This window comes from Athene cunicularia (genome assembly GCF_003259725.1).
Source record: "Athene cunicularia isolate RWA chromosome 3 unlocalized genomic scaffold, athCun1 chr3_part1, whole genome shotgun sequence".
In the NCBI taxonomy this organism is placed as follows: Eukaryota; Metazoa; Chordata; class Aves; order Strigiformes; family Strigidae; genus Athene; species Athene cunicularia.
In genome coordinates, this window is record NW_020799097.1 from 88876205 (window position 1) to 88904100 (window position 27896).

A 27896-nucleotide genomic window follows, 5' to 3' on the forward strand; every position below is an offset into this window, starting at 1 on the left:
GAATGAAGCACGTTTCTTAAAAATCTAAGGCTTAGATCAGAAAAAAAGTATGTATTCTAGTTAGAATAAAAATATTAACTCTGAGTACACATGTGGAGGATAGGGGAAGTGCTCCCTGAAGAGGGTGAAATTATGATGAACTACTCATGCCAAATAAATATTATCTGTCTTCTCACTAGAAAAAGTCTTTGGTGGGGAACTCTGAAGATTACAAAAATATATTGGTTTTAGTAATGCTTACAGTATATCTAATGCAATAGAAGCTGATAAGAACTTTACTTGAATTGGGGGGGGGGGGGGGGGGAAGTATGGAAGCTTGATCATTTTCCAATACTTCCACATTTTGAGATATCATTGCTACAAATCCATTTTCATGAAGTCATGTGTTGTATGTGAATCCTTTAGTTTAGAGCAAGTATCCAAGTGGGTAATTTGCCTCGATGGACTCATAAGATTATTTTTTTAAACAGGGTTTTCTAGCATCACAGTGCCCAGTCCCTTCATTTTTATCCAGCTGTTGTGAATCGTGAGTTAATTCTAACAAAAGGAGGGAGGGTTAGTGTGGATCTGTGGAGGCAATATATTCAGAGAATTCCAGTTACTGATAAGTAACCTAGTTTTCTCCTTCATAAATTTGCCTCCCCAGATCCCCACCCCTGAAGATTAACCAGCAGTAGCAATCCACACCAAGAGGACGGCTGAGGAGTGCTTAATTATAAAGGTACTGTGAAACAGTTCTCCTGATATGATCTAGCCTCAGCGTCAAGAAAATAATGATTGTAAAGGTATGTAGCTAGCTTTGTGTAGCCGTGCTACAAATTTTAAAAAAATCGACACCAGCCTAAGCCAAGTTGAAATACTGACATGACTGTTGTCACATATCTATTAACATTCTCTAGCAAGTTTTTTGTTTAGTCTGTGAATTAGAGGATTGAAAACTAGAAGTATTTCAATAGGCTATGCATCTCTAGAACACATTTTCAAAAGGTTTTAGAATTAAGAGAATTCTCAGTCTTTACAGTACAATTATGAATGTGTCCATATATAAAATAATAAATTGGAGAAAAATAAACATCCCAGTTTAAGAGCTTGGAGGTTTTTATATGCCATATATATGCTAGAAGAGGGAAATTGGGAAGTCTTTTTTTAAATAAGAGCTAGCTGGAGTTACAATCAAGCTATTAGAAGTTCAAAGAGAAGACCTTTTTTAGACCTAAACATGCAGTTCGTGGAATTAAATTCTGTTTACTTTTCAGTTTGATTTTTGAGCAATATTTGATAACACTCCAAATATTCATAGGTTCATGTGAGGTGGGGATGTGAGCACTCTGAAATCAGGAATAAGTCATGCATCTTGTGGTTTGAATTTAGGCCAAAGAATTGTGATTCCTTTTGAGATACACTGCCTCTGAGATACCATATCTGAGAAGGAGAGATTGCATTGTAACTGAAATATCTGACTGCTGAGTGAATCCTCATAAATGCAAAGGTTGCTAACATTGCATATCCTGGGAAAGAATTTTGTTGTTGCCTTGTTTGCAGCGTGGGCCCTGGACTATAGTAGGTGACGTTGGTGTATCAACTGCTCTTACATGCTGATTTTTGTACATATTTTTCTTTCCTTTAACAGCCAGTGTCTAGGTCTTACAGTGATCTGACAACATTTTAAAGCAAGAGTTGATGTTAGTGTTGAGAATAAGATACTTAGTGGGAAAGAGTTTTAGAATACCACACAGTTTGTGTGCAGTGTGCTTTGTAGAGCCTCACTGTATCTTGGTAATCATCTTCTCTTAAGGCAGGACTTTCTTCATCAGAGAGTGTTCTCCCAACCCTCATATCCCCAAAAAATTCCCCTTAAAAAGTATAATGCTCTTCTGAAAATCCAATACTTGTTTTATTATAGTCTGTGTGTATGAAACTGTTTGAGAGAGGATAAATAAACTACTATTTTGAAAGGGAGCTTATGGGCAATGGTGACTATGCTTAAAAACCTTGGTGCTTATGTTTCTTTGTTAATTATTCACAAATGTTTCTTGGAAGACCAACTCATCTTCAACTGTTCTTTCCCCTTCTACTTGTTTTTTTCCAGCAGCATCTTATTAAATTGATCTGAATGAATCCAATAATTTGAAATTCCCATATCCAAGTCAACATATAATGTGTTAAATTGTTTTAAACTACAGAACAAAGTACTTCTTAGAACTACAGTGTTTAGAGGGGTCAAAGTCTATAAGCAATAGTTTTTGCCAGTATAACTGAGGCCTAGTAAAGCCTGTGACTAGAAATGTGGACCAGTTGGTAACTGGCTTTGCTGCTTTTGCAGTCCTGGTTGCACATGGAAAAGAAAACTGCATGGTCTTGTGTGAGATGTATTTACTGCTCTAAGTATTTGGTGCGTATTTGTCCTCGACTGAATATTCATTCGTAGCAGGAGGCAATTTTAATAATGCTGTTGGTTGAGGACAGCCTTTCCGTGATTATTGTCCTAGCCTTCTGCTGTACGTAATTCGGTTTAAATTCTTCCAGAATATTATGTGGTATTTCAGCTAATGTCAGTCCTAACAATAAAAGGCTAAGTATTTGTGGTAAAAATACAGTTATATTAGCCTGAGACATTCAGGAATGCATTCATTTTTATCTAAATTCATATTGCATCAGTATCATTCTGAGATCAACCAATATCCTGCCCCTGAATTATCAGCTTGTAGTGCAAATTCTTGTTTATTCCATGTGGGTGACACAACCTTATATGTTTTCAGTATTACATTTCACACCGCTCTTTTATCCCTAAACCCTCCTATTCCCTCGTGTAGAAGAATTGTTTTCTGTATTGACATTACCTCATTGACATTCTATGTTTCATAAGAAAAATGAATGAACATATTTCTACTACTTATGGGGAAGAACTCTGCTCTCTAGCCAGGTATCTCCCTAAGCAGTACAATGAGAGATGTCTTCCCTTTTACTGGTTTTCTGTTCATTATTTTGTTTCTGTTTTAGTCTTTTACCTCCTATCTAACCATTAGTTTAGTTCCTTAGTTGATGGCATTATAACTAATCAATCAGAGAAATAAACACAGCTTATGCTATGTGATCAGAAGCTTGATCCCATTCTATTAGTGCTGCAGTGACATGCAGGTGCATAATGCAGTTCTCTCAAACTCTGAAAGTTAGTTTTCCCTTCTGCATTAGCTCTTAAAATGCTTCCTATCCTCTCCTTTCAGACTGTCTGATTACCCCTGATAACTGCTTCAAAAGCATATTAGCCCAGTTAGGGCTGGATCTCTTGTCTGCAAATACATTCCATGATTTGGGATTCAGATTCCTGTTCCTGATTAAATTTATCTAAGCACGCAGGTGGAAAAAGCCTTCAAAGATGTAACCTCCTAAGATATTGTCATAATAAATTTTGTCAGTTTACTGCAGATGACTTTCATGAACTAGTTCTCTTTATTAGTATTTGTTACTTGAAATGCAAAACGTTAGCAGAAAATATATTTTTACCTATCCTTTCATAATGTATTTGATTATTTTATTAATGATTAATTTAAAGCTATAGCTAAGGCTGGAGATATACTGTCAGGATGACAATTGCATACACTGAATTTGATTCACGTTTGAATCTTTAGACTTGCAATCTTTTTTTTTTTTTTCTTTCTTTCTCTGAGAGCTGTACTCTGCTTTTAAAATTGTTTCACTCTGTTTTCTGAAAAAAATAGTAGTTTAAAACCGTGGACTAGGGTTTTCAACAGGTCTGTGCAGATACAGCCTGAATATGTGTACCAGATAGTACTTCAGTTTGAGACTGCCTTTAATTGTCACAATTTTAATAATGGTTCAGTAGAAGAAATTTAGATGGTTATATGTGAAGTCAGAAAGTAGACCAGAATTCACTTTCTGATTTTGATGACACTAAACTTTTTCATAGAGAATTTTCAAAAACTATTTAAGATCTATTTCCACAGCTTGTAATGACATACTATCAGAAGTATGATAACATGTTAATTTTAGTAACATCCATCTTCTCAGAAGGCATAATTTTTAGCATCTTATTAGAAAGACTGTCACAGAAGTCTGTGGAGATTATTCCAATTTCCTCATACAGCATTGGCATAACACTAGTAAGTTCAGATGTGAACTTACAGTGGTCTGTATTGACTTCAGCAAACTTTCCCTGTACCATTGACATAGCCAGGATTTCGATGATATTTTGTATACTCTTCAGTGTCCATTCCTGAGAGGCAGTGGTGGTTAGTCTGTCATTCATCCCAAGGCTCTGAAGATCTTTTCTTTCCTGGCAACTTACAAAGTGAACATTTTTCTGAGGATAACTTGCTATATAAAGGATTAAGCAAGGAAGAGACTGCCTTGAGATTGGATCTTCTGGTTAGTATGTCAGCTGATAAATTGAGTTTTAAGTATATTTAACATCCTAAGCTACTTGGGATGAGACACTGTCTTCCTGCTTGTATAGCACTGTCCTAGATACCTTGACCCTTTTAATAAGGTATATTAACGTTACACATAGACTTGTTTTGCATTTTCAAAAAGCAGTTTCACTGACCAAATCAAAGCCGAAGACTGAAAGCAGACATATTTGACTGTGGGATTCTGAGGAGTCATTATTTTGCCATCTTCCATAACTTCATACTCAAACCTTGGTGTTGCACTTTGATAGCTCTCTTTAACATATAATCCAGAGACAAATAAGATAAAGAAAAATGCCAGCTAAAAAATCTTCTTGCTGTTTCTATTTTTTTAGATTCTTTTTTTTATTATTTCCAGCTCTTCCTTTCACTTTTTAAAGAAGATTCCCATTAATTTATCCCATGCCTTTGCATTTATACCTTCCTGTTCCTTGACTTGTCTTCTGTGACCCTGATGTTTATGGACAGCCACCTAAACACTTCATCTCTGTGACAGAGTATGCTTCAGAAAATGAATGGTTTTTATTGATCCAACCTGTGCAATTCTGGGATTATTCACTGATCGGTTCTGATTATCTGCAGGAGATAGCATAACTCATATCAAAGGTCATAACTGAACTTTGTTCTTTTTGGAGATATTCCAGTGTAGGTGTACTTTTCCACACATTTCTAAAGTTCAAGTCTAACTTTAAAAATTATTACTACCTTATAAATTCATACATAATGAAAAGTTTAGTTAATTTTATTATTACTATATGCTGTCAGGGAATAATAGTTTACAAGCATCCTAGTGTAAAACCTCATCAATTAAAGACTTTATTTTAACTTGCTTTAAGGAAGGTCTTTTTGTGTTACATGTACATCACTCTTTACAAGAGAGAGTATCAGAGTTTCCTCTGTATTATGTTTTTAAATCAGCATTAGTGGCTATGTATTAAAAGATCTAGTATTCTTGATAGATCATCCTGAACTCTATCCTTCAAAAATTTGCAAGACTTCATTAAGATCTTTGTATATGTGTTTCTGTGATAAGGTTTACCATTACTGTGTAAAGGTTACATCTGTCTGAGACTAAATGCTTAAACCTTGTGGCATTGGCACTCTTCTGACAAAGACAACCTCTAGAGGTTGTATAAGGATATGGCATTTCTTTTTCTGTATTCTGAATGACAAAAAACTTGCACCGTCTTGGCTTCAGACACCAAATTTGCTTAAAAATGGAGAGGTGGGAGCCATGAACCTACTGATCTTCATCTTTCTTAACTGAGAGCTGGTTTTGGGGATAATAATGCTCTCATATTGCATTGCACTTGTATGCCCAAATTCCACCAGAGAAGTAAGCAGTGAATTTGTCAGTTTTCTCCAAGGATTCAGTCTCACTGTGAGGTGCTAAGAAATATACCTTCTTTACCAAATGAGCATTAAGCTAGAAGAATATATAAGGAAACACTTAACTTAGCTGTATCTGGTTAAATCTATATTTTGCTGTTTTAAATGCAGCATTACAAAAACAGAAGAGAATGCATTTAAGATTCCATTTGTAGTCTACCTTCAGTATATTACCATGTTACAGACATGAAGATTATCTTTAAATTTCAGACCCACAGAAGTAGTGTAAGGAACAGAATAAGTCAACGTTCTGATCTCCTCTTTGGAAAAACCCTGTCCCTAAATGTTCATACCCCTAAAGGAAGGTGGTCTTAAGTGCTCAGATGAGAAGCACATCTGGAGGAGCACTCTTAAGCCACCCTCTGTATAACCAGCACTTTGTAGTGGTGTGGATGTTTCAACTGGAGATCAGCCATCCTTTAAATATCACTCTGAAGGTCAGCCCTTTGGATATCATCCATTGTATTATTCTGTTGAAGAATCTAAATTATATTTCCTTCTTTTTCTATTCTGATCTCACTGGCTATTGTAATGATGGTCCTTTTTTATTTTCCACTGTGTTTTGCTTCTGTAGCGTAACAAAAATCATAATGTTCCGTTTCCTCTCACCTCTACAACCAATAAATGAACTTTGCATCCCATAGTATGGTAAGAGTGGTCTTTCCGGCACATCATCTTGAAAGAACAAAAAGAAGGTGATCATTCGCAAAATAGTAAATTCCAATGAGAGTCAATGTAATGACCATTAGTTACCTCTGTACTGGAGAAAATGAGATGCCAGCAATCCAGTATCTCCCTTACACTAGAAGAGGCTGATAAAACATGGTAATGGACTTCAAGAGATAGGTCTTTTAGTCTAGCATCTCTAGGCTTATACTTTTAAAAAGCGGATCTTAATCACCAAATAGCTGACAACTTTTATTCTTTATGCTGTTTGCTGTTAATATATCCTGGCCTTTCAGTTCTGTTTAAAATAAATGGAGGAGAAGTAAAGATGCTCTATATTGAACAGAAATCTAATAAACCCATATGATGTTTCAAAGTGTGTGTTATTTTAAATGTTTTATTAAAGGCCAACAGTGTTCTGGATGTTGGACTCCTTTGGCTGTGAATCTGTTCATAAAATCATGTTACATTAGGGTACCAGGTAGTACTCCCCAAGTTCTTGACTGGAACTGAAAACATCCTGTAGTGCCTGCTCGTATGGTTTAGGTCCTTACTAGAGAATTCTGTTGCATATTTTAAAATTAGAACAGTCAAAGGTAAGGCTTACCAGTATTTTAAAAGTTATGAAGTAAAAGGGAACAGAAGATTTAGTCTGCTAAAGATGCGTTTGTCTGGTATAAACAGCTTTCATGTTGTGATAACCTGTATGTGTCCTTTGCAGGGGAGGAGCTGTGCACTGGCCTCATTTCGGGCTGTTCCTTGGACTGTTCCTTCGGCTTCCAGACTGACATCCACAACTGTGAGATCTGTCAGTGCCGACCACGGCCTAAGAAGTGCAAACCCATTGTATGTGACAAGTACTGTCCCTTTGGATACTTGTACGTATTCTCATTCTGAAAGCATATTTAATGTAATCCCTGTACATATAGAAAATATGCAAAATCCAGGCATATACACTTATGTTTACTTTGTGGCAAACCAGGGGAAATGTAAGAAAACAGAAATGTCATTACTTGATGTGAGATTGAAGTATTCTTCAAAATGGATTTTGATCAGTAGTTTAAGAAACAGTAGCTAAAAAACACAAAGGCAGATTACAAAACCGAAGCAGTGCTTAAATGTTTTTGAAGAATATTTGACGAACAAGATAAAACTATTTACAAATAATGTCTCTTACAGGTAGCTTTTTTGAAATCATGTTTGCATGTTCTGCTGTGATGCCCTTTCATTTTATAGTCCACTTATTTTATTAATGTGATTTCTATTATTTCAAGGTTTTTTTAATGTTGATGTGACAGCAGACTAGTTTTAGTGAGAGATTTCTGATAGTCACTTTACAGGATTCATGAAGTACAGCACCATCTCTTATCTAAGTTTTTTTAAATGTGTTCAAAACCTTTACTGTTGCTGGAGTTCTTTCTCCATAAAAGGAATATGTGCATTATTTATTCATTTGTCAAACAAATGAATAGACAAAAACTGGGCAGATCTTTTGTCACATAGAAATTTCTTAGTTATCAGTCTAGTGGCTTCTCTATATGTTTTACCAGTACATATTATTTACAGAATTAGGCTTGCCTCTGGTTAAATAGTGGAAGATTTTGCAGGAAACAGCAGTCATGAGTGGTAGAATTGAAACAGGACAAAATCAGACATCAAAGATTAAATAAAACTTCACTTCTATCCCCAAAATTCAAATTTTAGTAGATGAGAGAGGAAAAGTAAGAATTTTAAATTAAAACATTAATAAATTTATCCTCAGGCATGTTGACTGTAAGAGGGGCTGAGAGTTATTTTCAGTTTTGTAAGTGAGAGAAAGTAGAGCAGGAGGAAAGTTACAGAAAAGGGATGCAGTTTTGTTGTCCCCAGAAGTTTTGCCCAGTGGCTTCAAAGGCAATGATGGCTGAAGATCGGTAGCGGAATGAAAGAAATCTGAAAGATTGAACAGAAAAAATGACTGGTTATGTCTCAGTTTTTTAGATAGGATAAAGCTGTTTACATTATCTATCAAAGGACTGAAGTCAAGTAAAAGAAGTACAAAGCATGCAGAATTCTTTAGAAAGCATCTGGGGAGAGTGAAGTTTGAGCCATGCCATTGATCAGGCTCAAAATCCAAGATAAGGTCTCTTAAAGGTGGTCAAAGAGCAAAATAGTGTCAGGGTGTCTGAAGCTGTCAGAACTCCACAGTGCAATCAGCAGGAAGGATGGCTGGGATGAGACAACAGCAATAAAGAAATACAATTTACAGAATCACAGAACCATCTAGGTTGGAAAAGACCTTGAACATCACCTAGTCCAACCATTAGCCAAGCACTGACAGTTCCCAACTATACCATATCCTTCAGCGCTGTGTTGATTCGACTCTTAAACCCCTCCAGGGATGGGGACTCCACCACCTCCCTGGGCAGCCCATTCCAACACCCAACAACCCGTTCTGTAAAGAAATGCTTCCTAATATCCAGTCTAAACATTCTCTGGTGCAACTTGAGGCCATTCCCTCTTGTCCTATTGCTTGTTACTTGGTTAAAGAGATTCATCCCCAGCTCTCTGCAACCTCCTTTCAGGGAGCTGTAGAGGGCGATGAGGTCTCCCCTCAGCCTCCTCTTCTCCAGACTAAACACCCCCAGTTCCCTCAGCCGCTCCCCGTACGACCTGTGCTCCAGACCCTGCAGCAGCTTTGTTGCCCTTCTCTGGACACACTCGAGTCATTCAATGTCCTTTTTGTAGTGAGGGGCCCAAAACTGAACACAGGAATCAAGCTGTGGCTTCACCAGTGCTGAGTACACTGTATTCAAGCATTTACTGGAAATTGTCATATAGTCCTCATACGGTGTAACCATTTCTCAAGGGACACTGAAATAATTTGTCCTAGCTTAAATTTGATTTTGAACTTTGACAGAGAAGAGAGAAAAATTCTGACTAATAGCCATCAGAATATATTTAATTGCTATTTACAACAAACATGGAAGCCATCTTTTTTGTCCACGATACATAATGAGTCTTCAATACCAAGTACAAGGTGTGACTTCAGCAGTGTCCAGATTGTGTATCTGAACATTTCATTTCTGTTCTATATTTCTGTTTTCAGCACTAATTTCCGTTATCGATACTCAGTTACTGGTTCTTTTTTTCAAATTGATTTATAAACTCAATGAATTAATCTAACATCGTATTTAAAGGGCACACTAAGGCTATTAGATCTTGGTGTTTATACATTCTCCATATTGTAGCTCTTAATTTATTGTCTATATCAGGGTCAATAACGTAAAGTTATCAGGACAGAATCTGAAAAGACATTTTGAACCACATGCTCAAGGAGTATGTTCATGCATGTGCTTGTATAACATCAGAGACAGTTGGTATGAATTACAGAATTTTTTAATGCTTACTCCATGTGATTGGTTTTGTACAGTTTGGAACAGAGAAAGCTTTTTTAATTTTAATATTACAAGTGCATAAGTAATTATTTTCAAGGCCATTTCTTTAGCCTATTGCAAAGTCCTAATATGAGAAAACCACCAAATAAGGTCTATTTAATGTCTTTTAGCATTTTGGACTTATACAGAAATAGCTTGAATATATTCATGAACCCAGGTCCAAGTGTTTATTTCCATTCCAGCTAGCTCTAGTCTTTGATTATTCTGTGGTATCGAAATCAGTCGGGTTTGTTTCTTCTTTTGGTTTCATTCAGTTTACTACTACTGGTTTTCTTCACTGGCTGTCCCAATATAGATATCACACTGAAATATTAAAAATGTTTTTCTACTGCTGATAAGGATTGTTCTGAACTGTGCTTACCAAAGTCATTTACTGTTAATGTGTTTTGTTTGTGTAAATGTGTTTATTGTTACATTCTTTTAGGTTTTTTGTACAGTACCTTTCCCAGTAACATGTATTCAGGAAGAAATAGTCTGTTTCACATAGTGAGCAGGTTTGTCTGGTTTGGTTATACTGAACTGTAATTTTTGTTTAAAGTGGACAGTATTTTTACAACTTTAAATGGAACATACTAGAGACCTTAATAACCTATAGTGAACTGAATAATTTTTTTTTACCTTAAAAATTCCAAATCTTTTGGAAAAAGCCAATGTTCTTTTAAGATAAGACAGTAAATTTCTATTCCTGGGCCTGTTCTCCCAGTGTGTGTGACTGGCAGTAATGTTCTTGATTTAAGTCTACTTCATTAGTGACCAGACCATGTATAACTGCTAAAAAGAATAGTATTGTCTTTGGTCCTGTTTTCTTCCTTGGATTTCAGTAAAGATACACCCCTTACTTCTGCTTACATATATTTTTACTCTGCCACTTCTGATTTTTATTTTCTTAAGCAAAGGTTTCTCTCTTCTATGTTACTTTTTAGTATTGTTAGCTTTGCAGTGAAGTTGGCTGTTCCATATAAACTTTATTAATTAATGCATTAATGAACTTTGATTAATTCAGAAACTTGTTACTTAGTTTGAGAGATCTGACTTTCATGGTCTCTCTCATGAACTGTGACTTAATTGGTTTTCTACAGAAAGTTTTAAATGAAGATGAAAAAGATCCTTCTGTATAATGGGAAGATGACCCTCAGTTTGCAGTGAATTTGACCTATGATGTTAAGGGTTATACTCTGACACACCAGTATAAATTATCAAGAATACCTTTTTGAACAACAACAAAAAAATCTGAAATAATGCTATTGGCCTTCTCTTGTTGAACTTTAGGTGAGATGTGCCTGTATCGTTTTGAAAGACCTTAAAGGAGAAGTTTCTAAAATGCAAAAGATAAGAACCCAAGAAGGGAGCCTAATATACTTTGCACCTTAATAAACTGATTTTCTGTGTTTGAGTGCAATCCTCTTGACCTATAGAGTCCCTTTAGTTTGTGTGATCTATGCGTATCATCCTGCTGATACTTGTGCCTAAGCAGTTAAGGTAATAAAGGTTAATAAATTTGTGGGATGTGTCAATAGTAATCTAGGTGACTGTATGGGGAAAAGGTGTCCATGCCATCTTCTTCATGTGGGCAAAAATGAAGCTTGCTTTAATGCTGTCTGTCTACCCAGAAATGATTCAGTCTTCTGAATGGAAATCAAAGAGGACTGAAGAGAAAAAAGATAGATGAGCCTAGCTTTATATAAAGAAAATAATCAAGTCATTCATTTTGCTGGAATGCTTTCCTGTAATAAAGAACTGATGTCTCAGTTTCCGAGAAAGATAGAAAAATAAATGCCTGTTAGTATTGTACATGAGCTGCAAAAGAACTTTAACTAGAGAGATGCTTAGTCCTAGGTGCAGGTATTTTTCAGTGTCGATCATGTGTCAAGGATAATCGTACAAGACACAAATTTCAGGCACATATCCAGGTGAATTTCTAAACTCGTGAAGAAAGCAGCCAATTAAGAAATTGTGTGTTACTGTCACATAAGAGTAGGAAAAATTTAGAAAAATATATTTAAATATAAAAAAATTATTTCATAGCTTTATTAGGCTTACTTTGTACACCTGAGGAATACTAAAATTACGGAGTAATACACTTCAAAATGAAAACCCAGATCTTCAGAAACTAAGCATTTGGGATTTAGTGAAAAGGGAGAAAAATGATAAACAGGTTAAAATTTAAAAGCATAAATTTTGAATCTTGCAATTTGCAACTATTCATTTGAAGTCCTAGACATGATAAAATGACAGCTTGATCAGACACTGACTCAAAGAATATCAGATCTGGACCATTTAATGACTTTCATAGGCACTCCCCAGTCCAAGGGATACTGTCTACCCCATCATACCATGTCTGATCAGAGGAGTTGTAGGAGGTCAGTGGAAAAAAAAAAACACAGGTGAGGACTACCCGATGGACTAGCACTGAACCATCTTCAAACAGAAAGCATTATAAAAAAGATAATGTTCAGCCTCTTGCAGAATCACACTGTTGTAAAGAGTAGTAATTTTTTTCCTCCATCTATGACTCATTTAATATATTGACCTACAGAGGAAAATTACAGGTTTCTGTATGTGTTTTCTGTACTTAGAAAACACACTGTTTCTCTTTAACTAAATGTTCATGAAACAGTTTTATTAGAAAATCTGTGAACTATATAGCAAAACCATTTGTGATGGTTTTAAGCCGTGCCAGGACCAGAGACCACATTGCCATTGTCCCTTCCTCACCCTCGGACACAAGTAGAGCGCAAACCCCGGGTTAAAATAAGAAGAAATTTAATACAACAGTGTAATAAGCAATCTGAACAACAACAACAATAGCAATGATAACAACAAAAAACAGTAATAACAGTAAACAAGACAAAAGATATACAGAGAGATACCGCAATGGTTACAGACAGCCCCATGCTTCCCGTGACCAAAGCCACAAAGGAAAGCTTCCCATGCTGCCATGCTGGACCTGACATCAGCATGGTATGAATAGCTTGCCTGGAGATCCCTTCCCCCTCCCTGCTGGGGAAACTTAACCCTATCCTAGCTGAACCAGGACACCATTTTATAAATTACACCAAATATTAATGGGCATAGTATGGTAGCTGGGAGTAAGATAAAGATGTTTTAAAAACAAGTTGATTTCAAGCTGATGCTAGTGTTTTAGGAAGCCTGTCCTAAGGTCTCAAAAGGGGATAATCTTTCCCTTGCATTTTTGTACACCTGAAAAAAATTGAGCTTTAAAATTTTTTAAGCTAATGGGAAAATAATCTTCAATATAAATTCTGGTTTTAAATGTAGAATGTAATTTAATTATGCACATTATTTGGCTGGTATTTTTAAATGAGTGTTTAATAAGTCTCAAGATTATTGTATTAAAAAAAAAAAAAAAAAAAAAAAAACACGGAAATGAGAACTCTATAATCTTGTCACTGTCTACCAAATATATGAATAATTGCACTGAATGAAATTAATAACATTTAAAGATAACAACGTATGTAACAGTTTGTAGTATAGAAGTCTAAAATTGTAGTAAAGACTACTTGAAGATCATTTCACTTCAAGTCTTACTTTGTTGCTACAATTATTTAGATTTGCAGTTGTGTAGTACATTTGCTCAGTTCTTCACTTCTACCATACCAATTTCTTTTCTAAAATAGCAAGCCTTATCTACTTACAAGCCTGTTATGACCATCAAAAGCATGGGATGTAATGGAGGACAAATCTCTAATGTAATTTAAAAGCTTTTGTCACAAATAGGAGCCTAAAGAAGAAAGTATTAGAAGTATATTAGAAAATGAAAAGTTAAGTACTGATAATCATATTTGTGAGGGGTTTTTGTTTGTTTGTTTAAAGATTGTCAAAGGTTAGTATTTGGGAAATTTTGAGCTTGTGCATCCTTAAAGAAACCAAAACTTTTTCACAATTGTCTGAAAAAAACTGCTGAATAGAGTTCACGGTTTGAAAGCTCTACATGTTAATAGAAGGAAGCATTTCTCTTAATATTAAAAGGGCTGTAGTTATGGAGATTAAGGAGGAAAAAATGGATAGGACAGAGAGTATTCCATTCTCCATCCTACTGTGTCATGATTGGCTTTCTAGAGATTTACATGATTTACTACTTCTCTATCAATGTAGATGTGCTTCTTTAACTTCCTCATGTCTTGTCTTTGTTTTGGGGGGAATTGGTGTGCATTTAATGGTGTAGTGTTAAATGAGGGATCTGTCAGTTTCCCAATAAATGTTTTTTCCCAGTTTTAGTGAGTTACCACATTAGACCAATATGAAATGAGCAGACTCATGAAAATCATTTATTGTTTTTTATCCCTTCTTTGTCTTGAACTTCATCACAATTTTTTTTCCCTGTACCTTTTGAAGGCACAGAAGATTATCTGTAAATAATGGGAACTAGTACACTTGTACCTAAAGTTTGAATAGTATTATCTGTCTTTCTGAAAAAAGACAAGCAAAGATTCAGAATAGGATTCTCAGAAGCAGCATGTTTAGGGTGCTGTGAAGAGATGCTCTCAGGTGGTGCTCTAGACTCCTGCCTAGCTTCACCTGGAAGCTTTGGAAGCATTTTTGTTCTCGATTCTCTCTACTCTGCTGAAAAATTCTCTGGGTTTCTCCAATTTCAAAACATGTTACTGTGTGTGTGCTAGTTTTTAAATTGGATTATTGGCATTCCACATGCTAGTTTTCAAGTAAGCTTTGTGTCTGCTTATTTAACAGGTTTTGAAATATCTCTGTAGTTTTAATATGCAAGAGAGGAAATCTACTGTATTTTACCTATTGTTGGAGGAAAGCAGTTAACAGTGTTATAAAAACATAGTAATTATAACAGATTCCTACCTTATCCTCTGCATTCTTCACAGTTTTAGAAGTTATTCTATTTTTCACTTGAAAAAAAGAACTGATCATCAATAGTAGTCACAAGCTCATAAGTCTGTATTACCTGCTATGGCTTGAAATTACCAAATGTAGAGAGTTACCTGGAGGGACCACACACCAAGGATGGAGACCTGTATACCACACAGACCCACTGAACCTAAGGGAGACAGTAAACAATCATTTTTTTTTACTTGATCAGTCACTTCTTTAGGGGATGCTTTTGCTTTAAAGATCACGACATGTAGATATTCAAAGCGACTAGCTGACCTTTTACAAATTATTTTGGTTATCTAGGAAGAACAAGCACGGATGTGAAATCTGTCGGTGTAAGAAATGCCCGGAACTGCCTTGTGGTAAAATCTGTCCGATGGGCTTCCAGCAGAACAATCATGGCTGTGTTATCTGCAAGTGCAGAGGTACGTGCGAGTGCATTACCACCTCTAATTACAACATGTTTTCATAGTAGTTGGAAGCTAGAGCAAAAGAAGAGGGAAGAAGCACAGCACAGGAACAGCACAGAAACTGTAAGAATTTAAATACTGGTGGGGGAGTCAGTTCAACTATGCTCAAAGGGGTGTTTTGTTTTGTGGGTGTTTGTTATTATCTGTGTTCATCTTGGTTTCAGCAGAAAGCTTCAGCTCCTCTTTCATCTCCCATTACAAATTACAAAAGTCAGTTTAATATCATTAATAAAAATTAGATCAGGCTCTTATCTACTAGAAATAAGCTATTTGAGAAGGGTTTTTTTCAGTAGCAGTGTTTATCTTAGCTTCTTCGCCATCATCTTTTCTGTACAAAGTCAAATTTTGAATTTGATAGATGCCCTGTACACCACCTAAAATTAGAGTGCTGTTTCTTGGACACATCAGGTAGTCTTGAGGAACATTGAGTAGAGAGAGTCCTTACCCAGGAGGAAGGATGGGGTATTCTTAAGCTAAAGATTTGATACATGCCATATCCCAAACTTGTAACACCAAGTTTGATGGTGATTGCGGTAAGATGTTCATTAGTTGTATGCTTTAGTTTTGTGCTGCTTTTAACATGTCTCTTTTTTAAGATATTTTCAGATAGTGGTTTGTATTAGTCTGGGTATCAGACTTCCTTCATTGCTTATCTCCATGTGTTGCATTTAATAACTTTTTGTTTGTGCTCAGGCTCTCTCTGACTGCTCTTTCATACTTTTCTTTCATTCTTACTTGTGTGTTTTGATTTCTAGCTATAGACAAGTAACTTTTAAGTATTTGAGTATACACATTGCATTATGTAATGACTCCATTCTTAACATTTTTAGCAGCTATTTCCTTTTCATTTTAAAAAAAATATAAAATATAGTAAGACAGGATATGCCAACATGGGACTGGAAAAAAGTGAGTTTCTGAAGTCACTCTCCTGCAGTTGAAGGCAGACATGGAATCATATAAATCAGAAGGATCTGGAATTATAATTTCTACACGTGACATCATACACTGCAGACCATTATAATAAAACTTTAACACTTCTGGCAAAAAAAAATGGAAATATTACAAAAGTACCTTGCAGTTATGAGAGGTAGAGAGGTTTCACTGACGGAAGCTGCAATATGACTTTTTACTGCAAATAAACATTTTTCAAATTAAATAAAAAGGGTGACTGCTGAAAGGAGTCCAGTCAAGAAAATTCTCATCACTTATCTTGTAATTTGTCTCCATGTTCTCAATTAACACACTTTTCCAGATTGTTGTGATGCTGTGATACACACAAGGTGTTCTCTCAGGAGTGCCATAACTGCATCCCAGACTATAAACAGATACAACTCTTTAGTTACTAATTGTGTATGCACACTTCTAAGTCCTTTCCTTAACAAGGATGGATTTTAAAATATACACAAATATTTAGCAAAAGTAACTTCATCCCTCTCTAAGTAGTCTTTATTTTTACCATGATCATAAAGATATGAAGCCATGAGCATATTGCTTCAACATAACTTCATTATCAACTTGTCCAAGAATAATTAGAGCAATCACTAGTATGTTCTGGGGGAGCTGTGAGTCCTTGTTAAAATTTTGACCCGAAACCCCTAAGAGGAAGGGATGGGTAAATCCCCTGCCTGTGAAGTAGCTCCACTTTCTAAATTGCTTCTGCCAGAAATAGCTTATGCTAGGATTAGTAAAAGTAGAACCATAACAGTATAGGGCTGGGGTAGTCCTCTGGAAAAATGCTAGTCCATTCCTCTGCTCTTGCATAAAATAGAGTGTATCTAGATAATCCTTGACAGATGTTTGTCTAAGATTTAATTGATTAAGAATCACCACTCTCAAAAAGAAAAAAAAAACACACTTAAAACCAAACCCTCTCTAAAATAATGTTCTCCTGTAGTTACCAATATGTGACAATTTAAAATAAATTTTCTAATATTTCTGTCTCTCCTTCTGCAAATTGAACCAGTTACTTCTTGTCCTAAGATCACTAGACATGGAAGAGCTAAGCACCATCCCCTTTAGAATTCTTGCAAAATTTAAGAGATTGCTATTGGAGCGCCCTAAGTGGTTTTTGGGTTTATTTGATTTGGAGTTTTTTTCCCAACTCAAAGCCAGTTATTTTGGTGTCACATCGCAGTTCAAAAAATGGATATTGTACTTTAGCAGTACCAAAAGCACCTAACTAGAAGAGATAGTAGTACTGCATTTAAATTTACAGTGCTCCGGTACTTTTAACTTAGATTGAAATTGCCTTTTCTGCAGTGGTATCACATTACTGACGTGTTTTTACTTGTGAGCTACTATAATCCTAGATATTTTCAACCATACCTCCAGTTACCCAGTTATTCCCGTTTTGTATTTGGGTATTTGGTTTCTTTATGTATGAAAAACTGAATATGAGCTGGAAATGTCCGCTCACAGCCCAGAAAGCCAACTGTATCCGGGGTGCATCAAGAGAAGTGTGGACAGCAGGTCGAGGGAGGGGATACTCCCCCTCTACTCTGCTCTCATGAGACCCCACCTGGAGTCCTGTGTCCTGCTCTGGGGCCCCCAGTATAAGAAGGATGTGGACCTGCTTGAGTGGGTCCAAAGGAAGCCATGAAGATGATCAGGGGACTGGAGCACCTGCCTTATGAGGACAGGCTGAGAGAGTTGGGGTTGTTCAGCCTGGAGAAGAAAAGGCTAGGGAAGACCTTATAGTGGCTTTCCAGTACTTGAAGGGGGGCTATAGGGAAGACGGGGAGGGCTCACTGTAGTTTGTGCAGTTAATTTTGAATAGTTGTCTATAGGCTTTGTTGGTTTCTCCAAATTTTGGAGTATATAATATTTCAGGAAAAAAAGCTTGATTACATGAGATACTTTGTTTATTAAGGAAGGAGGGGAGGGTATTGCCATCTAAGGTGTTTATGTATGGAAAACCATTTTAATATAGGATAGTATTCCAATGATAGGATTTAATATATAATCTGATACATACAAATGTGTAGTAACTGAATTTTTTCATAGTGTTTCTGTTTGTGCAAGAGGATGAAATCTCTTTTAAGAAGTATCTTATCCTTATGCCGTGGCTTTTCTTTTTAATTAAAAAATGGTATACTCATGTAATTTCTATGTGTTGGGTTCCTTTCTGATAACGTGCATCAAACTAATTTCGTACCATCTGCTTGTGGTTCTTAGACCACCTTTGATAGATCTGCCACAGCTGAAGAAGCGCTGACCTACATATTAGTTTAAAAAAAACCCAAACCTTACTAAAATCACATATAAACATGACTACTTTTCATACTGCATCATTTTTAAACAGAAAATTAAATTAATAGCTTAATACAAATAACCTTATAAGTGTCAACAGAACATGGTTGACATACCACTGAAAACAAGTCAGTTCACTGGCAAACTGGTCCTAAATCCTTCATCATCATAGTGATGTGGGTGAGGGAGTGTTGGGCTTTAAATTCACTCTGCTGATTAACAAAGAATTTATTGAGGCTGAATCCTGCAGCACTTATATACTCCTTAAGATATAAATGAGACTTTATCCTCCCTAGATCAACTGTTTGTGTGTTCTGGCTGAATGTAAATAAAGCAGCAGTCCAAGATTCTCATCTCAGTAAAAGCCAGGAATGAGGTATAAAACTGTCAGAGCAGTTATCTTCCAGACATCTCATTTATTATAGTAATGTAAGCAAATAATTTCTCATAAGTAAGTGTTTTCTGAAATATTTCCAGCATCTAGCATGACCCCATTAGAACTTGCTTATAATTTTTTGTCATTCATGATATGACCATCCTTAGCTCTTGTAAATGCTTTTATATTCTACTTGCTATCAGATACTCATATTATAGATAACCTAATACACTGATATTTAAATATTTCATTTTAAGTATACTTTATGTTTTCTGCTATTTCCCTCCATTGCATTTCTCTCCTTTCTTATATAATTTAGCCAGTTATGCTTTTCTCTATGATTAAAAACAGTATAGGTGCAACAGAAGTGATGATATTTTCCAAGAAAACCCATTCTACTGCATTCTACCATTCCCTTCAGTATACCTTTTAATTGCTTCATGGGTATTGTTACTTTATTTCTAAGCGTAAATGATAGAAAAATTAATCATTTGATTTTATATGTGCTTTAAAAATAAATGCAATCCAGGCATTAAATTGGTGTGGTTTTTTAACTAAGCAACACATGCTTATCAGGACACTTCATTTTCCTTTGATTTTGTGCAGAGGCAACCACTTCTCTTATGCCTCCCATTAAAACAGGCTCTTGCCTGTCAATGGATGGGCGCCGACATGAGAACGAGGAGAGTTGGCACGATGGCTGCAGGGAATGTTACTGTCACAATGGACGGGAAATGTGTGCCTTGATCACCTGCCCTGTTCCTAACTGTGGCAACCCCACCATACATCCAGGGCAGTGTTGTCCATCATGTCCAGGTAACATGCTCTTTTCCATATGTTTTGTAATCAGGTTTTATTTCACATGTGTTCTCTTTCCTAATGCATGAAAATAATCTCATGTATCATTCAGTAATAGGTACATATGAAGGTTTCTGTGCCCAGATATAACATACCGAGTGACTTTCATTAAGGTCTCAGATGTCTCAGAAAAATGGCAACTTAAGTGTTTAAAGCATATGCATCTTTTGGGTCCTAGTATGAACATGAAATCTTTAAACTGGAAAAAGTTTCTAGTCTACATTAACTATAATGGCAAATTTATACTCGTGTACACTTTTGTTACCTATAATAGCAAATATTATAATAAGCCATTACATTTTCTCTTTTTCTCTTTTATTTGAAGTGGAGTTTTGTTAAAATTAATCTCCTGACCTATGTTTCACAACCCCTCAGAGGAGTACACATTTAAACAGATGTCTTAAGTAATTGAAAATTATGATTCTGTGTTCTGAGGGAAGGCTCCTGTGCCACCAGCGGTAGATTATTTTAATGCTTTTGGTGGGAAGGCCAATTAATGTTGCATTCTAATACAATTTTAATAATAAGTGTTAATATGAAAAACATCTATGAAAGATGTTAAGAATGTGGGTAGGGTATAAGATTAATGATCACTGTATTCATAACGATTCCTACAATATTTTATATGCTAAATAGATTAGTTTGTAATACAGTAATATTGTCTGTGACTTTATTGGAAGTCATCTTACAAGTAGGAGCAACAAGGCTCATGACACTACTATGAATAGCAGAACAGTAAGACAGCACTAACAAGATGTAAGCAATTATGAGCTGTTTCAAATTCTTTGTAAAGAACAGGAAATCCTAGGGGCAAAATAAGCAGCCAAATCCTCTTTTTGAAAGTGATAGAGAAGAGCAGATCCTCCCTAGGACCTAAGATAACTGATTTCTTTAGACATGTGATTAGACAAATTATGATCTCCAATCCAGTTCACACCTTGTGGTAAATGAAAAAACATAGTCCCCAAAAAGTTGTGGGACTCCAAAAGGTCTGTCTGCCTTTCAGCCTTTCTAAGTCTACACCACTCTTCTCCCTTCAGTATTGAGACCAGGCAGGCACACAGGGTCTGTGATTCCTGTATTTCCAGGGCCAGCTGCAGTATTGCTTTTGGCCACGAGCTTTCATGGAGCCAGAACTATTTTCAGTGCTAAGTAATTTAACAGTGTTTTCCAAGGCTGAGCTCTTAGTGCTTATTATCTTAGTAATGACAACCATTAATGAAATTTTTAGTTGAGGTAGAAACACTAAGGAGTTAGGCTCACTAGGGGAACCTTGCTCACTTGTTTCTCTCCCATTATTGAGTATCTGGCTAGTCTGACAGAGGATATAGAAATCATGAGATTTTTAAACGAAACTTTAGTGTTTTATCAGCTTGGAGAACATTTTTTTGCCACAGCCGTATGCAGTGTTGGTCTATATGTGTTTCATCAGATACTGTCATTCTTTCCTCCAGCTCCCCAAACACATACACATCCACAGTCTGTCTTAAACAGTACAGTTCTCTCCCCTATGAAACGTCGGGGAGGGGGGGGGGAATTAAAAAAAACACACACCCAAACAACTAAAAAGATCCAGCTGTCAATATTGTTTCAGGAGCAGCAGCCAAACACCAAATAATATATACAGAATATTGTATTCCTAAAGTCATGTCACTGGACAGGGATGTTGTTTTCCACTCACACAAGCTGGAATTCTGGGTCACTCACCTTTTCACTACGATTTGTGTATTATTGTAGTACGGTCTACTTCAGATGGAAGGGGATAATAGGTTAGCATCTCAGTCTTGTATTAGATAAAAATTCAAGATTCAAAGTTTAAAATGTAGGGTGGTTCTTCCAGTTCCAGCAATTCTGTTGTTAGGTTGTAAAGACTTATTCTTGATTTCACTCTGCTATCAGCATAGTTGTGCATATTGATTTACCTAACATATACAGAACACCTTAGGGCATTCAGATAAGACTCATGTTAGTTTTGATCTTTCAGCAGCACCAGTAGTTAGTTACTTTGTGTACAGAGAATGAGTGTGGGTACCTCCATTATAGGCCTTATGTTCAGTTCATGGAAGAAAGATCAGTATAAGAAATAGCAGTAGCTATCTTCTCATTTTTTCTGGATGAGATTAGTGTTTGATTCTGAGCACCAGCAATGTTGGTCTCTTTTATAAAAGAGCAGTTGCTTACCCAGTAGTGTCCATTCCTTTGAAATATGGTGGCTATGTAGGTTTCTTTGTCTGACATCCTTTCCTGCTTTTGAGGTACTAGTCACCTAGCTTCTATGTTAGTAAAGTCATACTTTGTTTAAACTCTTGTAATGTTAGGATAGACACAGCATTTTTTTAAAAGCAATTGTATATGTGAGTATATGAATTAATACGGCCGAATTAGCCTCAGTGTGGTTTTGTTTCTCCCACTGAAAATTTTCACTGAAATTTTTCATTTTCATTTTCATTGAAAATATTCAGACTGAAAAATGTGGGTTTGTTCAATTATATTAAGAGGTTTAAGTGAATGGTCGATGCTTGTGAAAAGCTCCAGGTTTCCTGTAAGATTTAGAAAGCCGTTAACTGCTAGTGTTTTGCAGAACCATGCTTCCCAGGAAGAGTGTATTTGTTTGGCTAGTTGCTCTTTCAGGAATATAATAGTTGTATGCTTCTAACAATTCAGTTGCAGTGATATATCGGTCTCAGTGCTGGTAAGGGAGCAGTAAGCCATACCATATGTACAGCAATACTATGATTATGCTTTTCTGATTATAAGCAGTATATGAGCTGTTGTAAAACATGCCAGTGACTTTGCAGAGAAATAAATGCAAAGGAGATGACTGAGAAAAATTCCAGAAAACAATTAGCATTGCCTATGCCATGATAAGTTAGGATGTCATTGCATAAAATATATTGTGGCAGTTGAAATAAAAACAGTGACAAGGCAGCAGACCGCTTCAGGTAAATGCTACTGAAACATATATGTGGTTCATAAATGTAAGCAATAGGAAAAACATATCAGTGAAAGATAAAATAATTCCCTGAAAGAAGAAATGCACGTCTGCTTTGTGAATAGACTTAGATTGGCCGGAGTCATGTTCCTTGAGTTCTACTGATCATTCTTCAGAAGTGAAAACAAATAATTGAGTGGTGTATCTTCTACATGGCGATGTCATAGAGCAAAGCACACAAGTGCCATTCTCCAGACACAGCGGTGCAACAGATATGGAGAGAAGCACATGTATTTTGTGAGCGTTGGGCTGCCTAAATGACTAGAGGAGCTGCTATCCATTTAATTTTTCTGTCCTTTAACCAAGATATTTTGAGTAGGATGATGTTCATATTAGGCATCTTTATAATTAAGTAGAAGAGAGACACCTTCAGAAAGTGGTTTAGAGATGCAGAGTCATTAACTGGAAGTCCCTTTCTCATTTCCTTCATAGCACAGGAAACATGAGATAGCTCAGTTCTTGACAGAGGCACTTAATTTGTTGTCTAATGTTAGATGGGTTGAATATAGACTTATGGACAACGTGACTTTAGGAGCCTGAAGCTTCATGTTGCAGTATGTAACTTTCAAACTCATGGCTCCTGTCATTGAATAAACCATGCTATGTGAGTCATCTCGATTCCTATACACAGTGCATGGAAAAAGCTGATGAACTTGCTCCAGGTCCAAAGCAACCAGCATGGTAAGCTGGCAACTGCTATTATTGCCCTTATTGCCCCTTATGTGGGTGTGGGCTTCAAAACATTTTAAGCAGGCTATGGGGATGGAGTTTGTGGCATAATCTTTCTTGATGGTAAGTGCTTAAACACTTTGAAAGTGCATAGCAGGTTTCCTCTTTTTTTTTTTAAAACACCAAGAGGTAAAGAGAATTCCCCCATTTTTTTAATACCTCAGTAGTTGGAGATCACTCATGCTGAACAAGAGAAACAGTTCCAGGTCCTTTCTTAACCTGAAGGAGATCAAATCTATTTTCTAAACTCCCTGTCTGCCTGGGTTAGAGGAGGTGTGAGTCTCTTAGCCAGGACTCTAGAGGTAATATAATTAATCGTTTGAAAAAGAAGTAAGGTTAATTTAATGAGACGTATTCACTGGAAATATGAGTGAACTGTGGTGTCTCCTTGGTTGCATTTATTACTTCAAAGACTGCAGATCATTTTTTATTTAGTTATTTATTTTAATGGAACAAAATGTTGAAGCACTTCCACCAGTGTTCAGTGCTTACGTGTTTTTAGGAGGTTGGGTGGAGGATTCTGTGTTTTTCTCTTTTTTTTCTATTTTTTTTTTCTTTTTGATCTGACACCAAATGGTACAGACACATCACTCAGGAAACTTAAAGGCAAACAGTTGAATCTGGACTTCCTAAATCCCGGACAAGAAACGTACCTATCCATCCTTTCAGGAATTGCACTGATGCTAGTATTTAGCAGTTATGAAACTGTCCAATCAGTATAATTTTTGCATTTATTCAAACTGATTCTCAAATTTTTTCTTGTTTATATTTTTCCCGCTTTCAATGAGATACTGCTGACATAAATTCAAAAGTGACATAAAATTGAAAGAGCTTCATTAAGAATATATTTATAGCTAGTTTTATTATTCATAATAATTTCTGTTATTATTTAAAATATTAATCTTGGGTACATTTGTTACTTGTTAAAGTCACAGCAGATTTTTGCCTGTCTTCCAATTCTGTTTTTCCCAGATGAAATAATTGTGCAGAAGCCAGAGCTCACCAGTCCATCAATCTGTCATGCTCCTGGTGGGGAATACTTTGTAGAAGGAGAGACATGGAATATTGATTCTTGCACACAATGTACATGCCACAGTGGACGTGTCCTGTGTGAGACTGAAGTCTGTCCACCTCTTCTTTGTCAAAACCCCACCCGCACACAGGACTCCTGCTGTCCACAGTGCCCAGGTATATATTGACAACCAGCTTTCATTAAGAGTCCTTTTTGATTTGAGAATGTATGATGTGAATATTGGATGTTTCAGTGTGTGCACAGTTGGTTGTTGTGGTGCCTTTGTTCTTTAGCAGTTTGGAGTGAGAGCCTGCAGTCCTCCATTTCAACTGCAAAACTTGACTGTGTGCAAGAGATGTCTTTTATGTTAAGGGGAGCTGTGGCCCTGAAGTCTGAACATCTTTGAAGGCAATCTAATAATGTAGGGTTGCATGAGAACCAGAATCCTTAGTTGGAAGGCTTATGAAATATGCACTGGCCTGTTTATGAAAACATGCAAGATGAGAGAAACTTCAAAAGTAGTGAAAGTGCTTAGCAGATACAGGCTTGTTTCTTTCCTTTATACATGCCTTAGTTTCTATGAACCTTTTTATTGCTATCTTGTCTACTTGGGATTTGGTCTCAAAAATGCTTGTGTTTGCTTTTACCTTCACCTGGTATGATTTGAGAGTGACTTGAAGGCAACTGAGTAATATCAAAGCATTCCAGCCCAGCAGGTGTGCCAGATTCCTCCTAGAGTGCCTCACATTGTCAAGAAGGTAACAGGTTTTCCAACCCTGCCTGCAACACACACACACACACCTCCCCCACCCCACCCCCCAGGAAAGAGATGCAATTATAAATAAACATGAATTCCTATTTTACATAGCCAATGGGGGACTTTACAGCAGTGGAAATTTAGTCCAAATCTGTGAATTGTATGTAAACTCACTGAGAATATATTTGTCTTTATTAAAAACAAAACCTAAAAAATTTACTTCAGGAAAAAAAATAATTAGGTTTTGTCATTTCTTCTACAGGGTGTTTGCTGTTTTTTTAGGTGTTTTTTTCTGACAAAATATTTTCAATAAAAAAATTAGCTGGTTCTCCTGACTGATATTTTTTTTCTTGTTATTAATAACACTGAACATTTGCTTAACTTCAGCTCATCCAAACAGTATTTTGATCTTTCCTCACTGAATATATAAGAAGCTTAGTCTTATAATTTACACAGTTAGATTGAGAACCTGAGCCCTTATGAATCCTTTTTCTTCTCCTTTTCTTATATATTCTCTGCACATACAGTCATATTTCTTGATCCATAATGTCTGGATCAAGGTACAGCTTCAGTGCAGAAATACATCTTCCCCATGTGCAGGCATGAGAATTAAAGCAGAACCATTGGCATAAAGCTGGAGCCCAGTCAAATTCCATTTGTTTCTCAACATCTTATAAATAGTTCACATAAGTCCACTAGCAAAGGTGACAGCAGCATAATAGCTTTTCAGTTTGCATCATTCAAGGATTTGAACTGACATGGCAGAAGCTGGGATTCAAGTTCTAGATTTAAAATTTAACCTCTCTAATTTAAGGTGAATTCCTGAATACCATTCAGTTCAGAACATTCAAAGTAGCTTTTTGAGGGGCTGCTTCTGATGGTGATCGTTTTTCACTTTGCTGTCCTTTTTTCTCTCTTTTTTTTTTTTTTCTTCCCAGTAACCTTAGTGAAGGTCTACATAGATCCTCATCATATGTAAGGACATGTAAGGACTGGATGGGTAGGCATAAGGCTCTGTCCTTCTAGATTTTCTGAAGTAGTGAGCCAACGTGTTGCAATTCCATTGTGTTCTTCAAGAGTGAACTCTCTGTTGAGGAAATAGGGTAGAAGTTAGCTACTTTAACTTAAATAACTTAATCTGTTGATATTTACAGATGAGCCTCTTCAGCCCTCTTCAAGCAACGAGAGCATGCCCAGTTATTGCAAAAACGATGAAGGAGATATTTTTCTGACAGCTGAGTCCTGGAAGCCCAATGTCTGCACTAGCTGCATTTGCATGGATGGTGTGATTAGATGTTACTCTGAGTCTTGCCCACCGGTATCCTGTGAGAGACCTGTTTTGAGAAAGGGACAATGTTGTCCTTACTGTATTGGTGAGCAAATAAAAATAGTTAATAACTTGCTGTTCCTTTCTTGGCAGTAAGAAGGAAGTTTTATTTCCAAATTGAAATATGTTTTCCCTGTTTTGGGGAGAACATGATTTGTGGGTTTTAGGTAGAAGAGCACAAAGATATAAATGTAATTTGCCTACAAACTTGAGAGGACATCTCCCTGAAAACTTAGTAATATACCTTACTAGATTAAAATATTACACAAAAATTGTTTTATTTAACGGAAGATCCACCAGGTAACACATACGTTATATCAAGATTTATGTGATAATATGAGGAAAATACTAATTACAACTGCAGAAGATAAGATGAACCAATATGAAATTTCATGGAGTGGAGAAGTGTTTTAATAAGGAATCTAAATTAAAACACAGGGAAAAAAAACAGGAAGTTCATTACAGATAGTTATAGAAGAGGCAAAATAATATATTTGAGAAAAAAATAGGTAAAATCTTTTTTTTTAAATACTAAGAATGTATAAATAATTAAGGGTCATGCACTGGTTTTGAATTTGGAGTTGAAGTAAATGATGGATGCACTTTTTCATTGTAGTTTGAATAGGAGTATTTATTTACAGATTAATTTTTGTGAAATGAGAGTAAGTACAAAGGCTGTAGAATGATAGCTGCTGATAGAGAAGAATTTTGTAATGCACTTGCTGAAATGAAGTCTTTTTAGCATTGTTGGAAGTCATTCAGAGCTTACTGTAACCTTCATTTCCAAAAGTAGTAGGGGGAGATACAGTAGAAAAGAATTCAGTGGAAAGGAATATAATGAAATTGGCAGACTTTAAGTATCATTAATTGAACATGTGAATCAACTTGCCCATCTATAAACAATGCAGTTCTTCATCAGAAAGATGTTAAAGGTTGTTAAGTCTTTTCAGATATGTACCATTGATATAGCTCTTGAAATCTTTAATTTGTTGCAGATAAAGTATCTTTAATAGTAAGTGATACAGTTTTATAGGATATGCCAGGAATTCCATCAAAGATTCCTGAAAAAGTTAGAAAGTATTGAAATTTCAGTTGCCCTTGGAACCCTACTTAGATTCCTGATTAGGGTATTTTGAGGGGAAAGTAATATGTTATCCTATTAGTAGTTTCTCATCATGGTTTGCATACAAAATGGAGAGGATTTAAGTTTCTTTGACAACTGTCTGGCTTCAGGCTTTTCTTCCTGCGATTACCTTTGCAACCATAAAGATAATTTTAATCCAGAATACATTTTAATAATAATTAAAAAAAAAAAAAAAAAAAAAAAAAAAAAAAAAAAAAAAAAAA

General features: G+C 36.0%; 1 protein-coding gene across 1 annotated transcript in view; it reads left to right on the forward strand.

Annotated features, from left to right (window-relative positions):
- CRIM1 (cysteine rich transmembrane BMP regulator 1) overlaps nucleotides 1-27896 on the forward strand; it is a 176284-nt gene that overhangs the window by 139729 nt on the left and 8659 nt on the right. Inside the window, exons 9-13 of the mRNA XM_026844597.1 lie at nucleotides 7204-7360; nucleotides 15083-15204; nucleotides 19481-19690; nucleotides 24426-24641; nucleotides 26377-26595. Coding sequence (XP_026700398.1) covers nucleotides 7204-7360; nucleotides 15083-15204; nucleotides 19481-19690; nucleotides 24426-24641; nucleotides 26377-26595 — 924 coding nt within the window. The remainder of the gene's footprint in view (nucleotides 1-7203; nucleotides 7361-15082; nucleotides 15205-19480; nucleotides 19691-24425; nucleotides 24642-26376; nucleotides 26596-27896) is intronic.